The 25,756-nt window shown below is 32.6% G+C and overlaps 3 protein-coding genes across 8 annotated transcripts; all 3 read right to left on the bottom strand.

Moving 5' to 3' along the window:
• Positions 1-497: 497 nt before the first annotated feature.
• Positions 498-11,182, bottom strand: LOC109007679 (amino-acid permease BAT1 homolog). 3 transcript variants are annotated; one of them, XM_035684802.1, is made up of 9 exons: positions 10,997-11,181; positions 10,239-10,499; positions 4,008-4,268; positions 3,319-3,337; positions 2,990-3,209; positions 2,701-2,882; positions 2,205-2,494; positions 1,985-2,114; positions 498-986 (listed from the first exon to the last, which is right to left on the bottom strand). In XM_035684802.1, the coding sequence occupies exons 1-9, from the start codon at positions 11,131-11,133 to the stop codon at positions 639-641; spliced, it is 1,848 nt and encodes a 615-aa protein (XP_035540695.1). In that variant the 5' UTR covers positions 11,134-11,181; the 3' UTR covers positions 498-638. The 3 variants fall into 3 exon arrangements, with proteins under 3 accessions (XP_035540695.1, XP_035540696.1, XP_018843000.1); XM_035684803.1 differs by lacking the exon at positions 4,008-4,268 and having other exon boundaries at positions 10,997-11,182; XM_018987455.2 differs by lacking the exons at positions 10,239-10,499; positions 10,997-11,181 and adding an exon at positions 4,419-4,909.
• Positions 11,183-16,380: 5,198 nt separating this feature from the next.
• Positions 16,381-16,797, bottom strand: LOC109007525. Its single transcript, XM_018987215.1, has one exon. It carries the CDS (start codon positions 16,795-16,797, stop codon positions 16,381-16,383), a length of 417 nt encoding a protein of 138 aa, XP_018842760.1.
• Positions 16,798-18,633: 1,836 nt separating this feature from the next.
• On the bottom strand, positions 18,634-24,554 carry LOC109007687 (lipid phosphate phosphatase 2-like). 4 transcript variants are annotated; one of them, XM_018987471.2, is made up of 9 exons: positions 24,378-24,554; positions 22,302-22,386; positions 21,102-21,328; positions 20,903-20,990; positions 20,693-20,802; positions 20,507-20,600; positions 19,999-20,187; positions 19,801-19,860; positions 18,634-19,057 (listed from the first exon to the last, which is right to left on the bottom strand). In XM_018987471.2, the coding sequence occupies exons 3-9, from the start codon at positions 21,315-21,317 to the stop codon at positions 18,837-18,839; spliced, it is 978 nt and encodes a 325-aa protein (XP_018843016.1). In that variant the 5' UTR covers positions 21,318-21,328; positions 22,302-22,386; positions 24,378-24,554; the 3' UTR covers positions 18,634-18,836. The 4 variants fall into 4 exon arrangements, with proteins under 4 accessions (XP_018843016.1, XP_035539981.1, XP_018843009.1 ...); XM_035684088.1 differs by having other exon boundaries at positions 21,102-21,323; XM_018987464.2 differs by lacking the exon at positions 22,302-22,386.
• Between the last annotated feature and the right edge of the window lie 1,202 nt (positions 24,555-25,756).

Raw genomic sequence — 25,756 nt, 5'->3', positions numbered from 1 at the left:
AATATTGAGATGAGATGGGATGAAAACGAATGTTTAAATCTTCATAACATACATGACTATATTTTAATAGTAATACTACTCATCATCCTTTCATTCATCATCTTCGCATCATCCTATAATGTGATATTATATAATTGATAAATTATTTGTTATATTTTACTTGTCTACAAGTTATACCATATCGAAGAATGTTGAAAGGTTAAAAGGATGATAAATAGCTTTTCTCATATTTCAAAAACTTCATGTATTATATATTCTTCATTAACTTCTTTATCAATACCAATTTATCTCTGATGTGGTGTTAAAGCCTGGGGAGGGCAATCAAGCTCAATTTATTAACAAACCCTTATATTTAGATGATAGAGTTTATCAATAAATTTCCAATGGACTGTATTCTGCGGTGTTTTTCACTGGAAGAGTTATCCACAAACGAATTACACAAAATTAATCACACAAACTGATGAGTCATGAGAGAAAAGAGAAAATATAAGAGTGCGTTAAGAAAATCTCCATGTTCTACTATGTTTCTAAGATATGAAAACATAGACAAATTGCTCCAACTCCAACCATGAGTGGCCATGAACTACCACCCAAAATAATATTTTGCTTGGATATGAAAATCAATGTACATTCGAGTTTCAGGTATCTACATTGGTTATAGGACCTCTAAACCAGTGACGAGCACTGAAGATCCAAGAAGAAACGGTAAGGACAAACAAACAGCCAACTGCTACAGGAGTATAGTTTAGAGTCTCATTGGTAATGGGATAGGCTACAGGCAAGGAGAAGAGAACTGAGATGGTTACCACCCAAAGAACGGCAACCCATCCAACAATGATTCCATAGCGACCCAAATTGAAGGGTCCCGGGATGAATGACTTGCGTGCTAAAGTCACTCTGAAGAAGATGGGCAGGGCATAAGCAATGTACAGTCCTATAGTTGCTATGGATACCATAGCCTGAAATGCCACTAAGCTCCCAAGAGACTGCAAAAAAATTGGTTAGAATGAATAATTATACAATTGACAAGTTCAAGGAATAGCAGAAACAAGCAAATTCATGCAGACCCAACCCAATCAAGTTTACATCACATCTATAATATAGCATTTTGTCTACCTCTTAAGGACTAATCTATCTTTCGAACTGTCATCCTGTAACCAATGATGAAAAAAAGATGCAGTCGTGAGTCGTCACCAATAATGCAGTACTCCTAAATCTAAAGCTTTCTTGTGTTTTTCACAACTCTTGACACATGCAAATAATGCCAGGGTTTCTTTTGTTTGCTGTTAACTAGATAGACCTTATTTTTTCTAAGCAATTGCATAGACCCAATTCTTAATTAAAATCATCTTTCTTTCTTTCTTTCTTTGTGGTCACATACCTTCGGTGCCAATATGCATGCGGGCGGGTTCAAGGAAAACAAATATAGTCAAGCTTATTCCCAATAATATGGATCCAGACAAGGGGTACATCTACACTGTGGCATGGATACGCCAATACTGAAGTCTTGAAGGATTCAGAAAAGTGAGAATACACTATACATTATTGAACAAATATAACTCTTCAATGTATGTCAAATTTGTTATTCAGTACCAATGACTTCTCTAGCTGTTCTTTTACCTAAAAAGACTATATACTATCATTCAAGGAGTATCCAATTCTTATCCTAGAATATGTTTAAATTTTCAGATATATTTTCAAAATTAATATGCTTATTGGATAAATGTTAGGAGGGATTTTAATGGTATCATCTTCGCTATTGGTATGATATGAATATGACTCCCCTGTAGGTGTATCCAGATATATACCATCAATTCTCATTGGTATCAAACAAAACAGTGACAAAATTGCCTGCACTAAATCAGCAACTCTAGTGCATACCATAAGCAACAAATATTTGTTCATAATGTTATATTGGCCATGATGATTGCAAGATCAGAACATCTTGTTTCTTATTTTAATAAAAAAAAAAATGTGTGCATACCGTCAGTGCCATGCAAAATGATATAAAGGCAGAGAGCCACACTGCATTTATGGGGACCTCCTGCTTGTTCACTTTATGCCAAACTGATGAAAATGGCATGGCTCCATCTCTAGAGAAAGCATAAGCCATCCTACAAATGAATATTAAACAGTAAGTACCTAAGGGTTCAAAACTCTCTTGTTGAATCCTATCAAATGAAATAGGTCAGAAAATAGCCTACCTTGAGTTGCTAGTAACTGAACTCATACCACAGAAAAATATGGCGACGGCAACCACTCCCAAGCAAATAATTCCCCCAACTCCATTGCCATATCTATTCTTAAATGCTAGGTAGAATATTTCAGCAATGGCATAACCACCGGCATCATTGGTTTCATCTAGAAGGTAGGAAATGTTAGTTACTGCAAAGGTGATTCCAAGTATGTAACCCCATCCAACAATAATAGATATCCCAATGGAGCTTATTATTCCTCTTGGTCCATTCTTATCAGCATTCTTAGTTTCCTCTGTCTAGAAACAGAAAGTCAAAGGAAAAGATTTAGTTACTACAAAGGTGATTTGCATATTAACATAACATAACAAAACAAAACATCCATGGTAAAGTTAAATAACATCTGGAGTTCCCTTGATATAGTGTGAACAAAGCAGTGCATTTTATTTTATATTGAGGAGATGAAAGGGGAAAATAGAGGAAAAAATGACAAAAAGAAACTCACCATATGAGCAGAGGCATCATACCCAGTAAGCGTGTACTGACTCATTAGAAGGCCCAGAATGAATATGTATAATTTATTATTGATTCCATCACCATTATCGGTGTTGAAGTGAGTGAAAACGAACTTGGCACTAGCCCTTTCCGTTGCAACACAGGGAATGAGAATCATAAGAACAAATACACCTAAATATACCAAGAAACATCAGAGGTCCAAAAAAGAGACTGCCCCAAATAATAACATGGGGGAAAACTAGAAAAAGGAAAGAAAAATTCTGGTAAACACTTCATACCTACAATGTTCCATCCTGCAGCTAACTGTCCAAATAAAGATAACCAAGAGATTGGAAGACTGTTAATGATAGCATGTAGGAATAAAATTCCCCCGTGGAAACCTATAACAAGATATTTAGATGCCTCATATCCACCTCCATTCTTCCCACCTGTGCTAAGTAGAATGATCACTTGAATCAGCTGTGCAAGTGAAAAATCTACACTCGTTGTAACAGCCCACTGCAAATGAAAAAGTATCCAAAGTGGTTAATGACATCCAAAACAAGCTTGATCTCCCTGTACATTTTGAAGGACATGAAACTCCAGGATACATGAGGCTGAGTAATACCTGACCAACAATGTTAAACCTGCATAAACATAAAAATCATGTACCGTGCATCAGATGTGCAGCAAGAAACTTATCCATATTTTATGATTAATTTGAGATGCTGCTTAAGCAATATATCTAAAGTTTTAGGCTCAGTGACAACAAGAAAACGAAACTGGACACTACACTCATTTGTTCTGAGAACAATAGAACTCAATCTAATATGAGCTGGTAAAAACACAAAATGTTCTGCTTTGCAATTCATTCCATAAAATCTTACACGTCAAAGAACTTCTTCCATCAACGTTTCCCGCTAACAACTTCTATATTGGTGGATTTTCCCAATTGTAGTCTAATTTTATAAGGAAAAATAAAACCAGAACATACCCTCCACACCCTCTAGAAAAAGAAAAATAAAACGAGAAACAAAAAGAAAAGAAACGAAAAGTAGCAAAGTTTAGACTTTGTATTCCTAAATCTGATTACAGATCCTCAGAAACAGCGATTTATAGCAATTTTGCTTATGACAGACAGTGAACACTGTAACAAGAACCTAATTACCGATTATGAAAAATGGAGACAATAGCAAGCAGTCAGTTCTGAACTTATTTTAGAGTTAACCCATTACTTGAAATCAATGTTTATAGGTCAAACTATCGAAGTAATTGAAAATTGAACTTCCTGAGGAAACTACCTAATAAAAAGATTACCAGCCAGTTATCCATGAGGCAAAAGGTGCCCAGCCTCGGCCAGCAAGCTTAGCGCTCCAATAGTAGAGACCCCCAGACGTTGGGAAAGAGGAACAGATCTCAGCCATGGAAAACCCAACAAACATGGTGAAAGTCCCGGCTATTAACCAGCCATAAGCAAAAGACACTGGCCCACCAAACTTTAACCCAGTGTTGTAAAGGGTGGTTACACCAGTAAGCACAGAGATGATAGAAAATGAAAACGCAAAGTTGGAAATCACCCTGCAATTCCCAACAAAACCCTTAAACCAAAAAACCACAACTAAAACATGTCAACCCGATTGACCCAGTTCATTTTCCGCTATGAATTGGGGATCAAACGGCATAACAAAGCAAAAGAATATAGAGAAGGGTGCAGTCGAGAATATTTACGAGAGATCACGCTTGAGCTCTTGTTTGTAACCGAGCTCATGGAGACGGGTATGCCCTGAATCAATCAAGACGTTTCCATTTTCATGATCCAAACCCATCTTCTCACAGTAGGAGACAGACGGGTAGACAGAATACCGCAACAGAGAGATTGGTTTTGGTTTTTTCAACCAAAAACTAAAAGCCAATCTCTTTCCCTTCTTTCTCGGAGATTCCTCTCTGAAACTGATGGTCTCCTTCTCTGTTCAGAGAAGCAGTCCCATCACATGAAATATTATTGGAAAATAATCTGTGTGCTAAAGAAATGGCGAGTGTTGGACCGTAGGTTCGCTCCCTTCCGTGGTCAAACAAATCCGCCGATAGCGTGATTACGCAACTTGGATAGCAGAAGCAGAAGGTGCCGACAACGTGCTTTGGACTTCCCAACCATGCTTGGCTTCCTGTCACTCGACTGTCGAGTTCCTAATTCCCATTTTTGCTTTCTTTTTCATTTTTTTTTCCTTTTAACACTGTCCGTAGATGTAGCAATACAATAAATAACTTTTGGGACTGCTTGAGTTGCCCAATCACAAGGAACACTTGAGTGACCAAACATGGATGACTTTTATAGTTTTATGTTCCAATAATAAGCTGAGGTAAGCAACATGTTTTTTTCTTTTATATAATTAATTTGTCTTGTACTTTATAGAACTGTCCTCAACATCTTCTATGGAAAAAAAAAAAAATATATTCGAACAAATTTTAAATAGAAAAATCTTACATAAATCCTTATATAAATATAGACCACAATTTAAAAAAGTATAAAAAAATTATTCTTTATTAGTGAGATCTATTTTTTTTATAAAAGACTTATATAAAATTTATCTATTTAAGATTTATATCTAGCATTACTAAAAAAGAAAAATATATACCTACCTAAAAACTAAGTTTGGTTTACTTTTTAAGACTAAAATTTAAAATTTTGAAAATTTTAAAAATCATCTCATTAGTATAATTTTTTTAAATTTTTACATAATAAAATAAACAATTCAATTTTTTTAAATCTCAAAATAAAAATAATATTAAAAAATATATTCTAACAATATTTTATTCAACTTTTTAATTTTAATCACATCTCATCTCTAAAAATAAACGAGGCTAGTCGTAAAACATTGAATCGTTTGTTTTCACAAATAAGATTAGCTAAGATGAAAGTTAAAAATTAAATAAAATATTATTAGAATATATTTTTTTAATATTATTTTTATTTTGAGATTTAAAAATTTTGAATTGTTTATTTTATTTTGTATAGAAATTTAGAAAAAAAAAATGTAATAATTAGATGAAATGAAAAGAGTTGAAATGAATTGTGAAAACAAATAAGACCTAAAAGTTAGATCTTACATCAAATTTTTATTTATTCATTCATCCACTTCGATTCAATTAACCTCATCTTTAATTTATATAATAACATTATGGATTCAATCTTATTGTTCATTCAAATCAATTTAATCTTTCATTTTAGGATTCAAAATGGGGATTTCGAGACCTCTATTTTTTATACATAATATTTTATTTCGAAACTTAAGAATATATGTAAATTATAACTTAAATTTTTAAATGGATATGTAGTTTGTAGCATTAAGATTAAAATTGAATTTCGTTTAAGTACTTATTCGAATTTGAGGATCTCAAGATCAATAAATAAAAAAAAGATAAAAATATGAATTATTCTAATAATATTCATTACTGCGGGTGTAAATTTTTTGGACATTATTAAATGTTGAATAAAGACTTTTAAATTCATAAAAAAAAAGGAAAAATTCATAAAGGTTAAGATTAAATATAATTTATTGATGTTGTTTACATTTTGTGACCAAATGGGAACCAATTAGAAATCAAACTTGACCCGCAATCGTGCATGAACTATCATCCCATCATGTAGTATTAGATGATAGGTTTATCAATGAAATATAATAAATAATTTTTAATTATCTAATGACACATTATAAGATGATAAGAGAATGATAAAAATAAAAATAATGAGTAGCATTACTCTTTAAAATATTTATTGATTGTCATTTCATTTATGAAGAATGGAACCCCACCTCTCGAAGTGGGCAAGCAGAGAATTAATTACCACGTTTGTCGAAGATGGATAAGTATTAAGTTCAGCTAGTTGCATGGAAATTTCAAAAGGAAAGCCAGACAAAATATCTAATTTTGACTTCCACCTTTCAATATGCATACAATAAATTGGATTTTTCAACGAATTCGGAAGATTTTTCAAAAACATCTAATTTGTTTTCTTGGGCACTGTGCTGTACCGCAAAAGCTGGATCTAAGTATATTAATTAATCTTCCCACCATAGGTAGAATCAAATTTCTTTTTTCAAATTTTAAGATATAGAATAAGATAAATACATGTAGAAATTAGATATTACTATATTTATATATAAAAAAGTTAATGCTATCTAACGAAGAAATTCATAAACCTAATTCATCACATAAAATCGGTTATATAATAGAATATTATTCATTTTTTATAAACATGTTCATGACCTTGTTCATAGGCAATGTGTGATTATTTCTCAACACTCTTTCACGTACAGATCAGTATTTTTCTTGATCATTGTCACAGGATAAATAGTGTGAGCCCTCATTCATTCTGTGATAATTACTCATCTCATAAAATCGATTATACAAGTGATAATTAATCATTTCTTATATACATGCTTAAGACTTTATTTACAGGCAATATGAAATTATTCTTCAACATATAAGAAATCCACAAGCCCGACAACAAATTCTTAATAAATATTAAGCGATATATTTCTTGTGTCTATCTATGATCTCTTCACTATTAAAAAAAAAAAAACTCTAGATATCTTAACTTTAATATAATAACATTATTAATATATATGGCAAGAAATCCGCTATCTAATGAATATCTTTCTCTATGATCCTAAAGTTTGGAGTAAGGCTGGCTCCACATGAAAAGATTTCAAAATCAGATTCTGCACATGAAGATAGTGAGAAGATTCGAATCCTTAACGAATCTCATTTTAAAGGAATATTAAAACAAGATATTGACAGCTTATAAATAAGTTTGCATGCTTAAATATTCTCAGATTGGAATTTTCTTACTTTCTTTTTTTAATTTGACTTTTGAGGAAGGAATCTAGCTAAGACCCAAATTACAGATCATGGAGTAGTACTTTGGAAAAATAAAATAAGAAGAAGATGACGTGTCTTGTATAAAATAAAACACGCACTCTTTCTTTTTCTTTGACCATTTGATGAAGTGATATCATTAGAAATTTAGGATATCACGCCAAAAATCTTTTCTCGAGGATTCATAAACGGCACGCAATGCATCTAAATATATATAATACCGAATTTAAATTGAGGCTTAAGGCAAAAATCTTAAAATGCTTTTTAGTTTCGATATAATAACGTATTAAACCATTATGTTGAAAAAAAATACTACAAATTTTTACTTTTTTTTTTAAAATTTTATAATTAGCCACTAATTCTATTGTAGTTACTTCTGTTTGTCTTCATTTAATTTTTTTCTTAATTACAGTAACAATTTTTTCTATTATATGAACTAATAAGCTGGTTGCCAGTTGGTTATTATTTATAATCATTAATCATAAATAGTTTTCTTAGAAGTTTTTTTATTTTCAAATAGTCTTTCTTAATTTCTTTTTCAGAGAATTTCTTTCTTGGGAGCCTTCTAATTAAGAATTAAGTCTTTCATGATGACTTAATTCTTGATAGAGGCCATTAATATTTTTTTTTTTCCCTCAAGAGGCCTAGTAGTGGAGGTCTTAGGCAATTGCCTAACTTGTCTAGTCATTGACCCGATTAGGGGCATAATCAATCGGTTCGATTCAGTTCGATTTTAGATATATATTTTGAAATTGAACCGGTCTAAATCGGTTTTGGATTTTTGATAATCGTAACCAACTGGTTAATCCAAGAAATCATGACTTTCAGTTTTGGTCCAATTTACAGATGTGATTTGGTTTTGGACTTTTTTTTATGGGATGGTTAGCTTTTTTGACCCAAATACAATGCATATAACCAATTAACCAAATAAATGTTAAAAATAATTAACCAAAATACAATAATTAGTCTAATTAAACCACGCATTTAATATCACTATATTATATATGTAAGTATGTAACTTAATATGTACAGATCATAAATAATAACATGTTAATAACTTAATATTAATATTCATGTTTAAGAGTAAGTTTATATCAAGAAAACATAAATAATAAAATTAAAATCTCATGTTATATTAATTTTATAAAATATATAATATAAAAAATAATATTTATATATTTTAGTTCGGTTCTGTTCGGTATTCAATTCAATTTTCATGTCATGAAAATCGGAACCGATCGGTTTTTCAGTTTTTTTCTTACATCCCTAAAGCTGACCCTAATATATTTCAAACTTACCTACATCGTTAGCAAGACATACCATACCTGTCTTGAACACTCATAAACGTCGTACCACGATGATGATGATCTATTGTTAAACCAAATTCATGTTAACTAATCTAGAAAGGTCTAAAAATTGCTCTTTGATATGAGCAAGATGCAGGTATTTTGATGTTTACAGGCATAGGATGATCAGTTTTTGGATCTGAAGTCACTAAGATTGAGAAAATTACAACTCAAGTATATATATCAGCTTACAAAAAGAAAGAATCTTGTTTTCATTTAAGGAGTTTTTAGTTTTGTTATAAAGAATAATGCTAAACCTACAATCCACACCCTCTCCAAAAGAGTATATCTAAGTGGGGGGAAGAGTCTCAGCTCCTCCCTCCTTCTCTCATCCCCTCTCCCTTTGTTTTCCAAATTTACATGCGATGCATTATCAGATTCTCTAGCTGCCAATCTACAAAGAACAACAAGCGGTGTTGCAAAACGGTGAACGAATAGGTTACACTCATCGTCCAAAATAGCATATGGGCCTCACGCACTGTCCACCACCAGAGCTCCAAATGCCGCATGCATGTGCTGCTCCATTAGATTCTTAAGTCTTAGATCCTCACAGTCAGTACGTGGGTACAGATCTACGTGCTTCTCAGACACCTACGAAGCATTGATCGAATTGATTCTCTATTCTCGCCTATCTTATTGCTTTCTCTAAAATCTAGAGTACTCGTACTCTTCTATCAAGTCTGTGGAGTAGAAGAACAAGACTTTCTTTAATTGCAACAATTTGAGGACTGTCTATAAACCACCTTCATGATTGATTTTGTCTTGAGCTATATTGTAGTTGGCCAAGAGAGTATGGGATTTGTGCTACTCTGTTAATACTAATTTCCCTATCCATATATTCTTATACACTTATTTAATTGTATAACACTTATGCTACATTTACATTTAGATGTTGAACTGAATTGAGTTCTTTATGAATAATAATGAGTTGAGTAGGTTGAGTGCGTTATGTGTGGCCCATCTAATATGAGTTTAGATGTTAAGATAAGTTTAGTATTATTTATGAAAAATTAAAAAAAGTTATAGATCTCAAATATAAAGATATGTTATGTTGAGAAAGATTGTGAGTCTCATGTGTAAAAAATTTTTAAGTTAAGATGAATTTAATAATTTAAAAATTAATTATTTAAATATTAAATTCAAATTAAAATTAAATTGAATCGAATTAATCTCAACTTAATCTAACAACCAAACGTCGACTTAGTTTAATAATTTTTAGACGATTGCACGAGTGTCCGAGAATATTTTTGTACTTTGATTTTATATTGAAATCATTTGCTTTTAAAAAAGAAGAAAAAATAATGGTACAAGTACTAGTGCGTACCAGCCAGTGAGCCAAGAGGCGAAGGGGCCCCAGTCATTGCCGCAGAGCTTGGCGCTCCAAAAGTAGAGTCCACCAGAAGTAGGGAAAGCAGAGCAAATCTCAGCCATGGACGCACCCACAACCATAGTCAGCATCCCCACAATTGGCCACCCGTATACCATTGTAACCGTCCCACCGTACGTGAGACCCGTACCGTACGTCGTCGTCAGACCCGTTAGCACTGATATTATGGAGAAGGTCACCGAGAAATTTGCTATTGCCCTGCACAAAAGCAAGTATGATTAGAAAAAAGAAAAGAGGCGAGGCATTGAATGCAGTTGTTCCAACTTCAAGATGGATTTGGATGTCGATCTTGAATTGGTAAGTACAAAAGTTATTAAGATATGTTTAGCAAGTGGGATGAAATACAAAATTCATGTCCACTTCAAGTAAAATGATATGATTTATTGTCATCTAAAACCATCAATCTCCATTCCAAATAAAAGATTCCAATTTCACTTTCATTTCCCAAGCTGTTTATATTGTTTTTGGAAACCTCAAGAGTTATACTCTCATAATTATAATCATTGAAAAATTCAAAAGCTTAATTACGCCAATCAAACATGGGAAAAACGAAGAACATGCAAGAGATATATAATCATGCAGAAACAAATAAAACAACACTGGGTTCTGAATTGAAAAGCTGAATCGAGATTCCAAAAACAAAAAATACAGAAATTAAGGAGAAAAAACAGAGGGAAGAAGAAAGAGAAGCGTACGAGAGGCCCCGGGTGAGTTGACGCTTGTAACCGAGCTGCTGCAAGCGGTCATCATCGGAAACAATGGAGTCTGCAGAGTCTGGAAGAGGGTGATAGCAAGAGCCTCCGTCTTCACTAATTCGAATGTTACCTTCCATTTTTTTCCTTTCGAATTCCCTCGGAAAGAAAGATCGTATCTTTTCTGGGCACAGAAGTTGATTTTAATTTATATATAAGTGATTGTAAAGTATGAAGAGTTTGTTGGGAGCAACAGAAGTCAAATCTAACAGTCAAAGTTCATACTCTAAAAGAAAAAGAAATTAACAAAAGATATAAAAAGGAGTGGAGGGAGAGAGGTTTTGACATGTCGATGGTGGTGAACGCCGAAAAGGTTGGCCTCCAACTTCGGTATTGAATGAGTGAGAGAGGTGAGACGTACGCGCAGTATGTTTGTTAATTAGTAATAAGGTAGACTAGGGAAGAAGTAGATGGGCATTTGTTCGCCACATGTACCCGGCATTAATGCAATTATTGAGGCCATTATTGTCCTTCCACATTAACACCCGCATGCATTAGTTTGATAGTGGTTGTAAAAATTTAGTTTTGCCTTTGGATGATTAGGTAATTTCAGATGATTTATAAATAATAATAAAAAATAATGATTAATTTATAAATAGTAATAAATTATTTATAAATAATAATAAATATATAATAATAAAACATACTGCACATTAATTGTTACGTGAGTTATCATACCTTCATTTAGCGTAGGAGAAGTAGGTCGGCTAAATTTTCTTCTTCAATTAATACTGACATCTAATACTAATACATGATTATTTTTTATTCAAGTTTTTCTATTTATGAGTTGATGTGGAGAACGCATCAACTTGCATATATATATATATATAATATTATTACTGATGCATTAGATCAATTTGACTTGAAAGAGAATTGAATTATTTTATTAATTTTTAATTTTCTTATCAAGGGGATTTATGCAAAGTTTTTAATAATCATTATTAGAGGATATAACTTGTATAAAATCTGAATCAATTAGTAAAAGTTTGTATAAACTCTTATAACTACGTATGCGTTAGTTTTTACAATATCATTTTAAACTTTATAATGAGTACCATATCTTAGGTATTTAAATCGATCATTGATTAATATTATGTAATTCCTTATGATCTAACCATTGATATATATATATATATATATACAATTATATAAACTAGATAAAGATATTTAAAAAAAAAATCAAAGTAGGTTTGTTAAAATTTGTAGATAACTTGACAATTAGATATATGATACACAATACACATGATGATTATATGTTTTGTTACAATTAAAATTGTGAAATATGTTTGAACTTATTCAATAAATAAATAAATTGTTTATAACCATGAATATAAGTATATAACTCAATGATAAGTTTGAATTAACTAGATTCGTGTTTGAATAAAAGTAAAATGAATAGAGCCCGACTACTTGTGCTATTTATTTGAATCGGTTCATCTATAATTTTATGAGTAATAAGTAGAAGCCTTAAAGAGACAAATCTCGTGTACATCTTTTGTAAAAAAGTGAATCCCGTTTAAAAAGAATAATTGTTTTTTATATTTTTTTAAGGTGGAGTCTACTTTTTTTACAAAAGCTTTGTCAAATTTGTACAAATTATTTCTCTAACCTTATTACTAATTTCTCTCCATCACTCTTTTTTTCTTTTTTTTTTTTTTCAAATTAGTGTTCTTGTTAAAAAACTTTCACATGCATTAAAATAGATAGTGGTTTCAAAGTAAAGGTATATATATAATTGGGTTTAGTTCTTCTTCTTCCAATTGACAAAAGGAAGAAGCGCCATAGCAGATTTGAATCACTGTACTCGAAAGGATCAATATTGTATATAAGAATACTTGCAATTTGCGTTACAACGCTTTTCTACGTACTGATCATCAGGGAGGCCATGCAAGTCATAGACGTCTCAAATTAACTTCCACAACTTTCAAATAATTACCAACAACTAAACCCAAAAAAGAAATCAATTTTACAAATTACATATACAATCCGCTGGAGATTGCATCAATTTCGCGAGTAGACGCCATCCTCTTATACATTTCCAAAACAAACCTGCCGTCAACTTCCTCACCATTAGAGACCATGGAAATCTGTCGGCCTTTGGGAACCCTCTTTCCTCCAAACAAATCAACGTTGTTCAAGTTCCCAACGTTGCCAACCAAACGAATCATCATGTCAACATATGAATCATGGAACTTTGCCAGAAGCTTAATCGGTGAAACAGCATTAATATTGTTGTTAAACCTGATGAGTTTTTGGCTTGATCTTCTTACCCTCCAAAACCCCCGGCGAGCAGCAGTACTCCGGATTCCGAGCCTTATAATCTTGAGCTTCCTTTTATTGTTATTTGCAGTACCATTAATCAACCTTTGGTATCTCCTCCTCCTCCAATACCTCTTCAAGCTTTCATAATATGCAGAAGGATTAACGATCTCCATTTACTACTATATGATCAGAGAGAGTACTGATATGTTACTATTAATTACCTGCAGAAGTTTGATGTGGAAAGAGGGCAAGGGACAGAGGCTTTATATAGATTGGGAAGCGAAGACTTGGTGCGAGGTTTGAATATGGGATTGTTGTTATCGACAATTCCTGGAAAGAACATCAATCATGTGGATGTAAGAGACAACAAGAAAGCTGTATGTATTTGTTCAGTAGTATTAATGCCTTTCTCATGACCAGGTAAGCGTTAATAATTATGAGTCGAATAAGTTAAAAAGTTTTGATATTCTAATGCATATATATATATATATATATATATATATGCATGCATGGTGTGATTAACAAGTCCAAGTCAAGAGTCTATGTAAATATTCTAGTGCTTGTAATTTTGAACTGAATATTGGAACGTCTTGCATGCGCCCTGCCCCAATTTTGAGCATTTAAAAAAAATATCTAGCCTGATCATGCAGTACCCCTAGCTAGTTGTTTCATCAATTTACCAACATAAAAGGTTGAATTTCCATGATTAATCCATCTTATGTAGTTATCTGATGCAGAGTGATGACCCTTTACGCAGGTGATCTGGGTCAGGCGGTACGGAATTGCTACGTATAAATTAAGAAGAAAAAAACAACAGTAATACTAAGTAAAAACCTCAAATAATTACATAGGGACTGCACGTATGTACATGACTTGTCTATATATTTAGAACTTAGACAAATCATTTTTCAAATAAGAAAAAGATGGTAGTATTTGTGTGAGAATGAGAGTACTCCTGATCTATATTTATATCAAGCTAGCTTCTATACCGCGTACAAGTACAACAATCAATTAGCTAGCAAGACTGGACAGACTGGTGATCTTCTTGATCAGTATATCTTCATCAAACTTGCATGGCCGGGGATCTAGATCTAATTGGAGATAATTACGTGCTAGCTGGATTAATCGAATTTTCATGATCGATCAAAGTGGTCAACTCTTCCAATAATTACCAGCAAATAATTAAGTAAGAACTGGTAAACCCAAATCACAATTAATTAAGTAGTTCATAAACGTTGTCATGTGTTGACCAAGGAAATTCTGGGATTTCTCTCCCAATAGCAAAAAGTCCAGAGGGAAACGCCAAAAGTTCTTTTTTAATTATGATATATATATTATATATATATATAAGACATGCATGGCTTTAAATAGCCATGGTGATCCTCTGGATAATAATATTCCAAACTACTACTAAATAAATTATTTCTTATTAATTTATTTATTTCACAGAATACACGAAACATTTAATTTATGTCTATGATCTCTTTTAATTATTTATATGGATTTACGAATCAGTCATTAGTACTAATTAAATGACCCCGTTCTCCGCTAATATCCATGTTTTTAATTCCTATGAAATATTGTGATCGTACGTCAGTCATTCGGTGGTCACGATGAAATGCTAGCTAGCTAGTATAAGCTGTTAGATCTCTACTTCAAAATTTAAGTAATGGTAGATCATACAGTGTTAAGAGCGTAAATCTCTTGCACTTCATTTAAAAGTAGAAGTCTAGAAAAAATTTATATTAGACTTATCCATTAAAACTGTATAAATCATTTTTCGTAAAATTTTAGAATTTTTATTAATTTGTTTCAAACAAACGAAACAACTTAAAATGGAGCTAGGAGTTAGTATTAGTAGTATCTATAAAGAGAGTTATCAGCTCAAGCAAATTATCGATGCTTAGCCGCGCGCAAAGATGGAATTATAATTATATGAAAAATTCTTCTCTTCAATTACTATTTATTATTCCACACTTCACATCTTATAAAAAAAAGAAATATAAGTATATAGTGTGAAAGTGAATAGTGACGGATGTACGTAATTGCTCTTATTATATATTGTGTGAACTCACTGTGAAGTCACCTGTATGACTCATGCATGCATGACTTTTTCTTTGTTATGTTTGTTTTCAACATGAAAATGTGCACGGCGTCTAATATTTATCAAAGAAAAAAGAATACGAGAAAAGTACTCAGAGATTAAGCCGTTTTTCCTAATCATTGGGCCGGCTTTTCTCTGAAGGTAAGTGATGATGAGAATAATGAGGTCTGACTTCTCAAGCTAGCAAGCTTAGCTGACACATTTTCTAGCTAGCCAGAGAAATGAGTAATATCGATCGAGGTCGATCTTGGTGGGGAGGAGTACTACTGGCCTAGCTTGGGCCAGTGAAGGATCATGCGTGGTTAGATATGGAGGCGTACGTACTGAGAGATGGAGGAGAAACCTTAACCTAGGCATGATATATGCAAAGAGCTGTGATCTTTGACACAAGGAGATCAGAGGTCGATCGTTATTCAGCAAATCATCACAAACTATATACAAAATGTTATAAATAATGTAATATTGATTCAATTCTCTAGTTGCCTTCCTTCACTCAGCATGTGCATGCAAGCTGTGCGTATATACGTTCGTTAGATATATATTTGATCACCATCTAAATTTTCAGTGCACTCACATCTGCTTCCTTCTTAATTTGATAACTAGATTTGAATGCTTTGGTACTTAATTAATGATAAAAGGAACCAAGAAAATTAACCTATATATATACATGCGTTCTTTCTTTCTCTCTAGTTTTATCTTAAAGAGGAACGTACGTATCATGTAAAAATGAAGAAAATCATGCACGCATGCATGGCAGATCATAACCTGAATCAGTACTTCACTTGAAAGCATGCCATAAAATCTAAAGAAACATATAAAATTGTAAACTTCAAGTACACGGTTGAGTTTTTTCATAAATTTCCCGCTAATTCTAGGAGGATTGCAAGAGGAACAGCTTCAACATAACTTTCAAAGAAATCCAAAAAACACGACAAAAAATAAATGAACGTCCTAGGTTGCATTAAAAGGCAGCAATTTCCCGAGTAGACGCTATCCTTTTATAGATTTCCATCACCAACCTGCCGTCAACTTCCTCACCCCCAGAGACCATGGAAATCTGTCGGCCTTTGGGAACCCTCTTTCCTCCAAACAAATCAACACTGTTTGACTTGCCAACATTGCCAGCCAAACGAAGCATCATGTTAACATAGGAATCGTGGAATTTCGCCAAAAGCTTAATGGGTGAAACAATAAAGCTCAACCTCAGCTTTGGGGTGGATCTTATCCTCCATTGCCGCCGGCGACCAGAACCCCCAAGCCTTGTAATCTTGAGCTTCCTTTTATTGCTATAATTTTCACCATTTAGCCTTTGGTATCTTCTCCTTCTCCAATACCTCTTCAAGTTTTCATAATATGCAGAAGGATTAACGATCTCCATTTATTACTTATATTGATGTGTGTGTGTCAGTGTGTGCGAGAGAAAGAGAGAGAAAGAGATGTTAACTATGTTTATCTGAGAGATGTGGAAAGAGAGCAAAGTGAGAGAGGCTTTATATAGAAGGGATTCTAATGGGCCGTTTGAAACTTTGAATAAGGAATTGTTGTTATCGATATTTGGTCAATATAATCTGTCCAATTAAATGGATAATACTCATAATTAATTGACCTCGATGTAACCTTTTATAATATATATATATATATATATATATATAATCTATATATATAACGGATGGAGTTTGGTCAATAGTCAGCTCTCAAAAACTAATTGCTGAAATAGTCAAATTAACGAATTTGTACAAATTGATGGATCGAATATACGAATAAGATGTATTTTGATATTGTATTAAAAAACACTGAAAAAATGATAGTTAAGAAGATGAAAAATAGTTTTTTTTTTAATCTTAACAACTAAGATTATAGATTAAGTTTAAATTGGAGAATTAAACCAAAACTTTGATAATTAATTAGAGATCATATTACGAAGTAATTTTCACTCGTACAAGTGTATACTCAACGACTAATGATAGGATTACTATCATATTACTATCCATCTATTATTTTTTTTTGTATTTAATTCTTTTTAATTTTTTATTTGACTTAATGATTAAGAAAGTATGAGTATTAGTAAAATTATATATTTTTTAAATTTTTTTTAGTAATTAAAGATGTTAAAAAATTACTTAAAAAAACTTAAAATACACTTGAGTAGTAAATGAGTAATAATAGGATAGTAACATATTACAACCTAGTACTTCATTGACCAACATCCATCACAGCTGAATTAATCTTCTATTGAGCATTGACTTTAAAAGTATTTTATCTCATCTCTAAATCCATCCAATCTAGCTATAAAATGCAAGTCCAATCTTTCTAGAGTTCACTTTCTATTACAGGGCCCTACAAAAACTGGTAAACCCATATGATCTGAGGAAATATTTAGCTTCGTCATGTTGACCAAAGAATATCTGGGATCGATTTGTCCCCATAAGCGCGAAACTCTAGAAAGGCATTTTGTCACTAACATGAAAGAAAGTGTCCCTCCTTTGCAAGTACACTTGTTTGTTCTTATTATCAAGAAAGAGTCATTATGTGGTCGGTCGGTCAAAAACAATGTAAAATAATAACAGAGAACATTAGCCAGGGAGGGAGGGACGGAGTCAAATCCTGGAATAATTTTTCACATTTTGTACTACTTTATAATGCTACTCCCACAGCCTCTTGTATTCTCATCATATGTTCATTTAATTGAGAAATCCTACAAACATTGTTGAGAAACCAAGTTAAAGCAGTTTTACAAACAATATTCCACCGATTTCAGATGGTAGGAAAAGAATTACCGACATCTTTTACACACCAAATTAAAGTTTTTTTTCTTATCTCTAAATAAACATTCATACAAACTTCTCTCTCAACCATCATTTCAACGCATCTTACCATTTTTCAAACTCAAACAAACTAAAAACATATTTTAAGGCTAATTTGAATTTAAAAAGTATTTCATCTCATCTTATATTATTTAATCATTATAATTTTTTTAAATTTTCACATAAAATATAATAAATAATTTAATTTTTTCAAATCTCAATTTAATTTTTTCAAATACCAAAATAATGATAATATTAAAAAAATAATATTCTAACAATATTTTTTTCAACTTTCATCTACTCTCAATCCAAAAATACTTTCTATATGCCCACCACTTTTACAAAAACTTTAAAAAAAAAAAAAACCACGTTTTAAAAATTTTCCACATAATCTCATGGAAAAAGCCATGTTAAAATGCTAACATCATCAACTTCAAAACCACGTTTATAAATCCAGTTGACAGAACCAACTCAAAACCCTATAGGCGCAAAAACGCCATTATTCCCCGATGCCCGGAAATTTTGCAAGCAATTAATCATCTGTACATGAAAATGAGAAAGACGAAAACAGTATTTACTTCTGTATGTCGAGTTCTTTGCAGTCCAAGCCTTTTTAATTCAGGATCTCCAGTCTCCTCCCATTTTCTAATGCATCCAGCATAGGGCTTGAGTCCCTGGTACCGATTTCTGATATTCCAAGGCCGTGCTGAGGTCGCATGTATGCACTTGTAAGTTCTGATTGCAGCACGTTAAGACTATTCGCATTTGTTGTCGAGGACTGAATCCCATTTGGAGACTCTATTAATGTCTGGAAATACGCATGAGGTCCCCAACCTGCACATGTTACAAAAAGACATCAGACACGCCTGAATTAACATCCAGAACGTTACGCCTTTTTAAACTAGAATGGAAAAAAATGTACGGCAGTGAACACCTGGCATCTTCGTTGTCTAGGCTAAATAATATGAAATGATGAGTGTTAAGAACTTATACGGGAGGAGCCGGGGCATAGATGCTAAATCCATGCTGAGCAGCTGAAATGGAATGAGTGAGAACCATACTCCATTACACATAGTGTGATATTATCACCGATTTCGTCACGGAAGAAGAGAGTACTTTACCACCATATTGTCTCTATTCTAATTAATTTTAACAATACAATGAAGTAAAAACATTGTCAAAATTGTTAATCAGGTACCCCATCAAATGCTCTTTATTAAGTATGAACTATGCCGAGCAATCTATCTGGTCTAAAGTTTTGTGTGCTACAAAATGTTCATATCAACCTTCTAATATCTTTCTTCATTTTACAGGAAACCATTGCTAAAAAAAAAATATGTCCCAGCAACAAATTCTGCTATCCACAGATTTCTTATCAAGTTAAAAGGCAGCATTGGACATTCATTCAGTTAAAACCAGCAATAGACATAGCATAATGGACTTCGTTGAACTATCGTTTGCTACGTGTTCTAGGATGTTGATCACCAAATGATTAGATCATAGCACCAACATAGACAAAATAATAATAATAATAATATATTGTACATAACCATTGATTAACAAGATGAGATCTTTACCATCTACGTCATATGGGGGTGGAAAGAATTGCAAATAACAAAATGAAGCAATTGTCATCCCTGCATAGAAAATTTAAATAAGAAAAAGCATAAAAGATTTCATTCAAGGGGGCAATGGGAAGGATGTCTAAACAAACAGCATAGCACAAAACGAAAAAGAGAAGAAAAAACAACAAAATAAGTCCTTGATAACCAGACCTAGAAGACCTCCAGCAAATACGTCTTGCCAGTGATGCCAATAGTCATCAACTCGTGAAACCCCCACTAGAACTGCAAGCAGTATTGGCATGAAAACAATACAAAGTTTTGCAACATGGCCCCTATGATCAAATGCCCTGAATTTCCCTGACAAATACCAAGCAAGAAAGCCAAGACCTGCGAAGGACCCTGAAACCAATAGCCAGAATTTGTTTAAGCTAGGTTCTTGTCGTACAAGGAGCTCAAGATATAAAACTGAAAATGAACTGCTATTAACTCTAAGTGTAACCAAATCCCTCTCTCAACCCTCTCTTCTTTGCGGTGTGTGCATGCGTGAAAAGAAATTATTACTGCTAGCACCTCAATCATTGTTTCCAGCATGAGCGTGTGCTTGTGTAATTACAGTCTCCAGGGATGTAAACAATGCATTGAACGAAAGGTAAAATGAAGAGCATGACCACTAAGCTAGCAACATAAAACCTTTCCTGCAAGAGATCAGACTGCTTACAAGATGTATGCCCACTTGGGAAACTTTTGTGTCCTTCCTTAATGACACTCTTAATCCCAGTACACAGAACTTTCCTTGTGACAGGATCAAAGAACTGAGGAAGAGCAAAGACTTTATCATAAAATATTGAAGTAAGCATCATTGAAAAAAGAAAAACCAAAAGAGTAGGTGAATTTGAAAACCAACCGCTTTGCCATCAGGGAAACAGCGCCAAAAGAAGTCTGGACGTGGACGACCAACTCCATCTTTGATTGCATCGGTTATAACTGCAGTTATAAGTACAGAAAATAGAAGACCTGGACAGGCATGCAATATCAATCTAATGTTATCATATACTAAAAGAACATGCAAACAAAAACCTGCATTACAAAAGTTTCAGAAGGAAGGAAGAGCTACCCAATACAGCTTGATGCAGATCGTAAACATCCCTTCTGATGAAGTAGTAGATTAAAATGACAATAAAAGGCAACAATATCCCAAGAATCTGTCAAAAAGGGACACAAAGATTGTTTCTGATGTTTCATGCGAGTAACACCCAATTGCCTCATGCATGAAAAATTGTTTCAGATTTACTATTTCGAAGGGCCAAACTTACTGGAACAGCCCAAAAGGGAACAGTATTGCCTTTCAATGGGTATCTGAGGTCCATCATCATTCCCTCTCCGACAAAGCGATGAAATGGTTCTATAAAGTTTAAAATGAGGTCTATCACCACAAGAAGCACAAGACTTAGCCAATCATGCATATGTAGTCTTGCCACTGCAACACCATGTGATCTTATTGTGTGAGCACCCAATTGAGCTTCTGGCATTTTTCACTGATCTGAGAGCAAATTATTACGTTATTTAATGAAATTAAAAATTGAATGCACTTCAACTGAGCAAAACTATGAAAAAAGAAAAAATTACAAATAAATAATGTACAGTAATAAATGCTAATTATACTAAATCTTCAAGCTTTTGAAAAGGGAAGGAACAAAAAAAGAAAGTAAGAAAATTATTTCCATTGTTAGACTACAACTCAAATGATAACATTGATTCATTTCCAACAGTTTTAAGTTCAAACTGTCTCTACTCTTCATTCTGCAGTTTAGTTAAATATTCTACGTGTCCAATCTTGCTTGTTGAGGGAGAGTTTGGAGCTATAAATGAGGGGCAGTGTGTGAATATTACTTAAATGATTAGAATCGTCCCTTCCCCATCGACTTAAATTTTTGAAACATTGGTTATTTAACACCTTCAAATCCATGAACAAAATATGATAAGAACAACTACGCTAATATCTGTTCAGAAGTAAATTAAAAAAAAAAACACTCTGTTCCGAACATGATCTTCTCCAGAATGCAAAAGGTGTACTTTTCTTGGGACAATCGTTTCCAACATAGTAATGAAGCAAATGAGTACAGTAACTCCAAAACTATAACTGAGTGTGTGTTTGGATGTTGAAGTGAATTGAGTTGAATTGAGTTGAGATGATAAAATATTGTTAGAATATTATTTTTTAATATTATTATTATTTTGAGATTTGAAAAAGTTGAATTGTTTATTATATTTTGTATTGGAATTTGAAAAAGTTGTAATGATGAATTGAGATGAGTTGAGATGAGTTTAGGATCCAAACTCACCAATGTTACAAAAAGGTCTTCAAATGGATTCTAAGGTGGTATAGATCCACAAGCAAGCAGAAAAGTAAAAGGGTATTTTAAAGGTTCTATATGAACTGGGACTGCTGCCTAAGCAGTCTCAATTAGCATCTAACCACAGACAACAAGACCCAAACCATAGGTTGTACGAACCGTGGGAAGCCCAATATCAAGTATAGATCCACACATAGCATGGCTGACCTAAATCATGGTCAAGATTAGGTAGGATCATGAGGTCCTGCATAAGTTCAAAAAACAAGGCATTACTCAAAGGGAAATTTGATAGCTTAACCTTTGAATGTGAGCCTCGTTCAATTTGGTCATTTATGTGGGTCTGACTGTAAGTAGTGGGAAGAAAAAGACCAAAACAATTAGGGCAATTCCTCATTTGTAGAGGTGCAAACTGCCTAACTTGGTCAAGGTGAAGATTTATTGCTCACTTTAATCAGGAAAACATCTGTATGAATGTGTTACTAGTGAATCGAACCATTTATCATGGAGTATTTATTAATGGAGAACAGATAAAATCTTAGCATCCGAACAGTGGAGTTTAGCTGGCAAAGGAAAGTGGAAAGAAACTTTAATAGTTAATTTTCTGAAGGCAACCTACACAGACAATTACGATTTATGCAAAGTGATATACTTGAAGGCAGCACCTACAAAATTGAAAATATAGATAAATATGGAAAGCAAAAAGAAAAATGACAAACATACAAATGCGTGCTAGTGGAATGAGCGGCCCAATGGAGACATGACATAATAGGAGCAAAACAATTCTCCAGCTTGAGCGAATGTCAAGTGGAAAGTTTTCAGATTTCCCCTCCAAGTTCCAGTTTGAATAATATAATATGCAGTTGTAAAAAAGTTTTGGATCCCCACCGTGACACACAAAAGACCACGGACTATGAATAAGCACAAAAATAAGAGAGAGGCAGTTGTTCATCAAAATAGGAATCAAGTACTACCATGTGACAAAGAAGATCGTCTAACAGAGAGTTGAATGATAATCTGGGTTGCCACGCTCCAGCAGAAAGCTAGGAGGTCTAGACGGGCAATCCACTTTCGACATTTATTAATGGCATTGGAATACAATCGTTTTTTTTTATTTTTAATCGGTTGTAATACAATCATTAACCAAACAGCTGTTGCATGACTAACATTTAAATTTTATAAAATGACCAGACGGGTGACCTTTACGGCACTGTAGCATATAGAAAACATTGAGATGAGGAAACCAAAAGTTACGTCTACAATTTTTCTATAAATGCAACAAATTCCACCATTGCTAGGGAGATATTCTTTTTTTTTTTTTTTTTCTTTTTTGAAGTGAAAAGAGTAGAAAGGTATATCATCTCATTTCATTTAATTATTATAATTTTCTTAAATTTTTATATAAAATATAATAAATAATTCAAAATTTTTAAAATTCAAAATAAAAATTATATTATAATAATATTTTATTCAACTTTTAATAAAATATCTTATCTTAACTTATCTTAATTACGTAACCAAACTAGCCCTAAGTACAATGAAAACCCAAATACGAGAAGAAAACTGATACTGGCTATTTGAGACGTTCAACGTACCTTAAAAAGCTACATATGTGAATAAATCTTACAACCAAACTGCCTAAAAGTGAACGTGATGTAACATACTTCGAGTATAAATTCGGAGAGGATCAGAAAAGGGAGTGAATTGTTGTACTTCTTTTTATTTCTAAGATTACTAATCCTAAACAGATTGAACGACTCAAACTAACCAAAGGCAAAAGGCTAGGGTCTGTTGAAGCATGTTTTCTTATATAAACCCTGTTTGGAAGCTAAGAAATTGAAGAACAGGAAAAGAAAAGAAGTCGAACTTCTAGATACTATACGGAAAGAGCAAAATAAACGAAAAAGAAACTCAACTCAACTATGCATAAACTTCAAAACGTCAGCTTAAATTCCATTTTTTATTCTGTTTAGACGAAAAAAATAATTAAATTACTAAGAAATCTGATTTCTTCGCATTCCCTTCCTTTTCCGGAGAACGAAACGGAAAAGGCAACCAGGGAATTCCACACTCGGGTTGACATGTAAAAAAAAATCTCCGAAACAAATGTGCACGAAGAACACAATAGGAACAAGTTAGAGAAAGAGAGCACAATGTGAGTAAAGATAAAAAAAAAAGGAATGGATTCACACACACAAAAACACAGATTCACAGACGCTATTGAGATTCCGTTATTACCTGAAAATACAGGAAAATGAAAGGGAGACTGGGGGCGTTTCCAGAGATCAAGAGAGAGTATGTGCAGATTGTCTCGCGGAAAGAAACTAAAACTGAGGGGAATGAGTGAGTAAATGCGAGATTCGGAGAGATATAAAAGGGAAATATGTATTTGGCTTTCACATTACAGCACGGAACAAAGAGATACCCAAAAAAGGAAGAAGAAGAAGAAAGAAAAGACGCGGTTTTTGAATATATATGAGAGGTCTTTTTAGTTTTTCTTGTTTTCAAATTCGAAGGCGATGGCTTAGGTGACGACAAATTTCTCAAAAATAATTTTTAGTTATCATTTACTCTAATTTTGGTGATTAAAAAAAACTAAAAACAAAATAGTTCTTTAAAAAAACAAAAAACTCCTATAAAATATGACTGTTAGGTACACTGTACACATAGGCCTCGTTTTGATGGAAAAAACTTTTCAATTCGTTTCATCTCATTTTAATATTTAAATACTATAAATATGAATACTTTTAAATTTTTTCATCTAATAATTACATAATTATTATAATTTTTTCAAACTTACAAATAAAATATAAAAAACAATTCAAAATTTTCAATTTCAAAATAAAAATAATATTATAATAATAACAATTGATTTGTACAAATTCTAAATAGACAAGTCTCATGTAAGATTTTGTAAAATAGCGAATCCCATCTTAAAAAAGTGTAAAAAAAATTATTCTTTATTAGTGGGATCAACTTTTTTACAAAAAACTTGTATGAGTCTTATCTATTTGAGACTTGTATCTAGATTACTCTATAATAATATTTTAACTTTATAATATTTTTATTTAATTTTTTTCTCTCATTTTTTAAAATCCTATAAAGCACATTAACTCAAATATTTTACTATTATTCATAAATTATTTTATTATTGTCCACATATATTTCATATTATCCCACTATTCAAAAGAGAAGTAAATGTAAACTTTATAATCATTCCAATTCTTATGAGATAATTGAATTTTTTTAATCAAATCAAATCCAATTTTCTTATCTGATTCATTGTTGTGCTTATATAGATTTTCAGTTACCACAACCTTTGATTTACGTGTTCATTCTTCATCTACCACCATTAATGGTCCAAAATAATGCAATTAAGTGCCAATAAAGTAAAGTTTTGGATTCCTTAATAAAGAATAATATTTTCCATTTTTTTCCAAATTAATTAGGATACATAGCTAAGGTTGTTTTTTTTTTTGTTTTTTGTTTTTTGGTTCCTTTTGCTTGAGAACATTAACTTCTTCATATCTTTCCTTTTTTTTCCCTGTTAATGTCATCCATAATTTTTAATTAGGTGATATAGTCAAATACTCAAAGCAAGCGTGTTGGGCATTATA

The sequence above is a fragment of the Juglans regia genome, chromosome 13, assembly GCF_001411555.2.
Source record: "Juglans regia cultivar Chandler chromosome 13, Walnut 2.0, whole genome shotgun sequence".
Taxonomy (NCBI): Eukaryota; Viridiplantae; Streptophyta; class Magnoliopsida; order Fagales; family Juglandaceae; genus Juglans; species Juglans regia.
The sequence above is the reverse complement of the archived record's forward strand: the minus strand, read 5'-3'. Positions and strand labels throughout refer to the sequence as shown.

Bases quoted from the DNA above. Each gene is read 5' to 3' on its own strand.
- LOC109007679 (XM_035684802.1), bottom strand. From the start codon at position 11,133: ATGGAAGGTAACATTCGAATTAGTGAAGACGGAGGCTCTTGCTATCAC. The intron at 10,500-10,996 runs GTACGCTTCTCT...GCTTTTGTGCAG, and splicing joins CAACTCACCCGGGGCCTCTC to GGCAATAGCAAATTTCTCGG. The intron at 2,883-2,989 runs GTATGAAGTGTT...TGGTATATTTAG, and splicing joins TGCAGGATGGAACATTGTAG to GTGTATTTGTTCTTATGATT.
- LOC109007525 (XM_018987215.1), bottom strand. From the start codon at position 16,797: ATGGAGATCGTTAATCCTTCTGCATATTATGAAAACTTGAAGAGGTAT.
- LOC109007687 (XM_018987471.2), bottom strand. From the start codon at position 21,317: ATGCCAGAAGCTCAATTGGGTGCTCACACAATAAGATCACATGGTGTT. The intron at 20,601-20,692 runs GTTGGTTTTCAA...GCTCTTCCTCAG, and splicing joins GTTTCCCTGATGGCAAAGCG to TTCTTTGATCCTGTCACAAG. The intron at 20,188-20,506 runs GTAAGCAGTCTG...TATTGGTTTCAG, and splicing joins CCCAAGTGGGCATACATCTT to GGTCCTTCGCAGGTCTTGGC.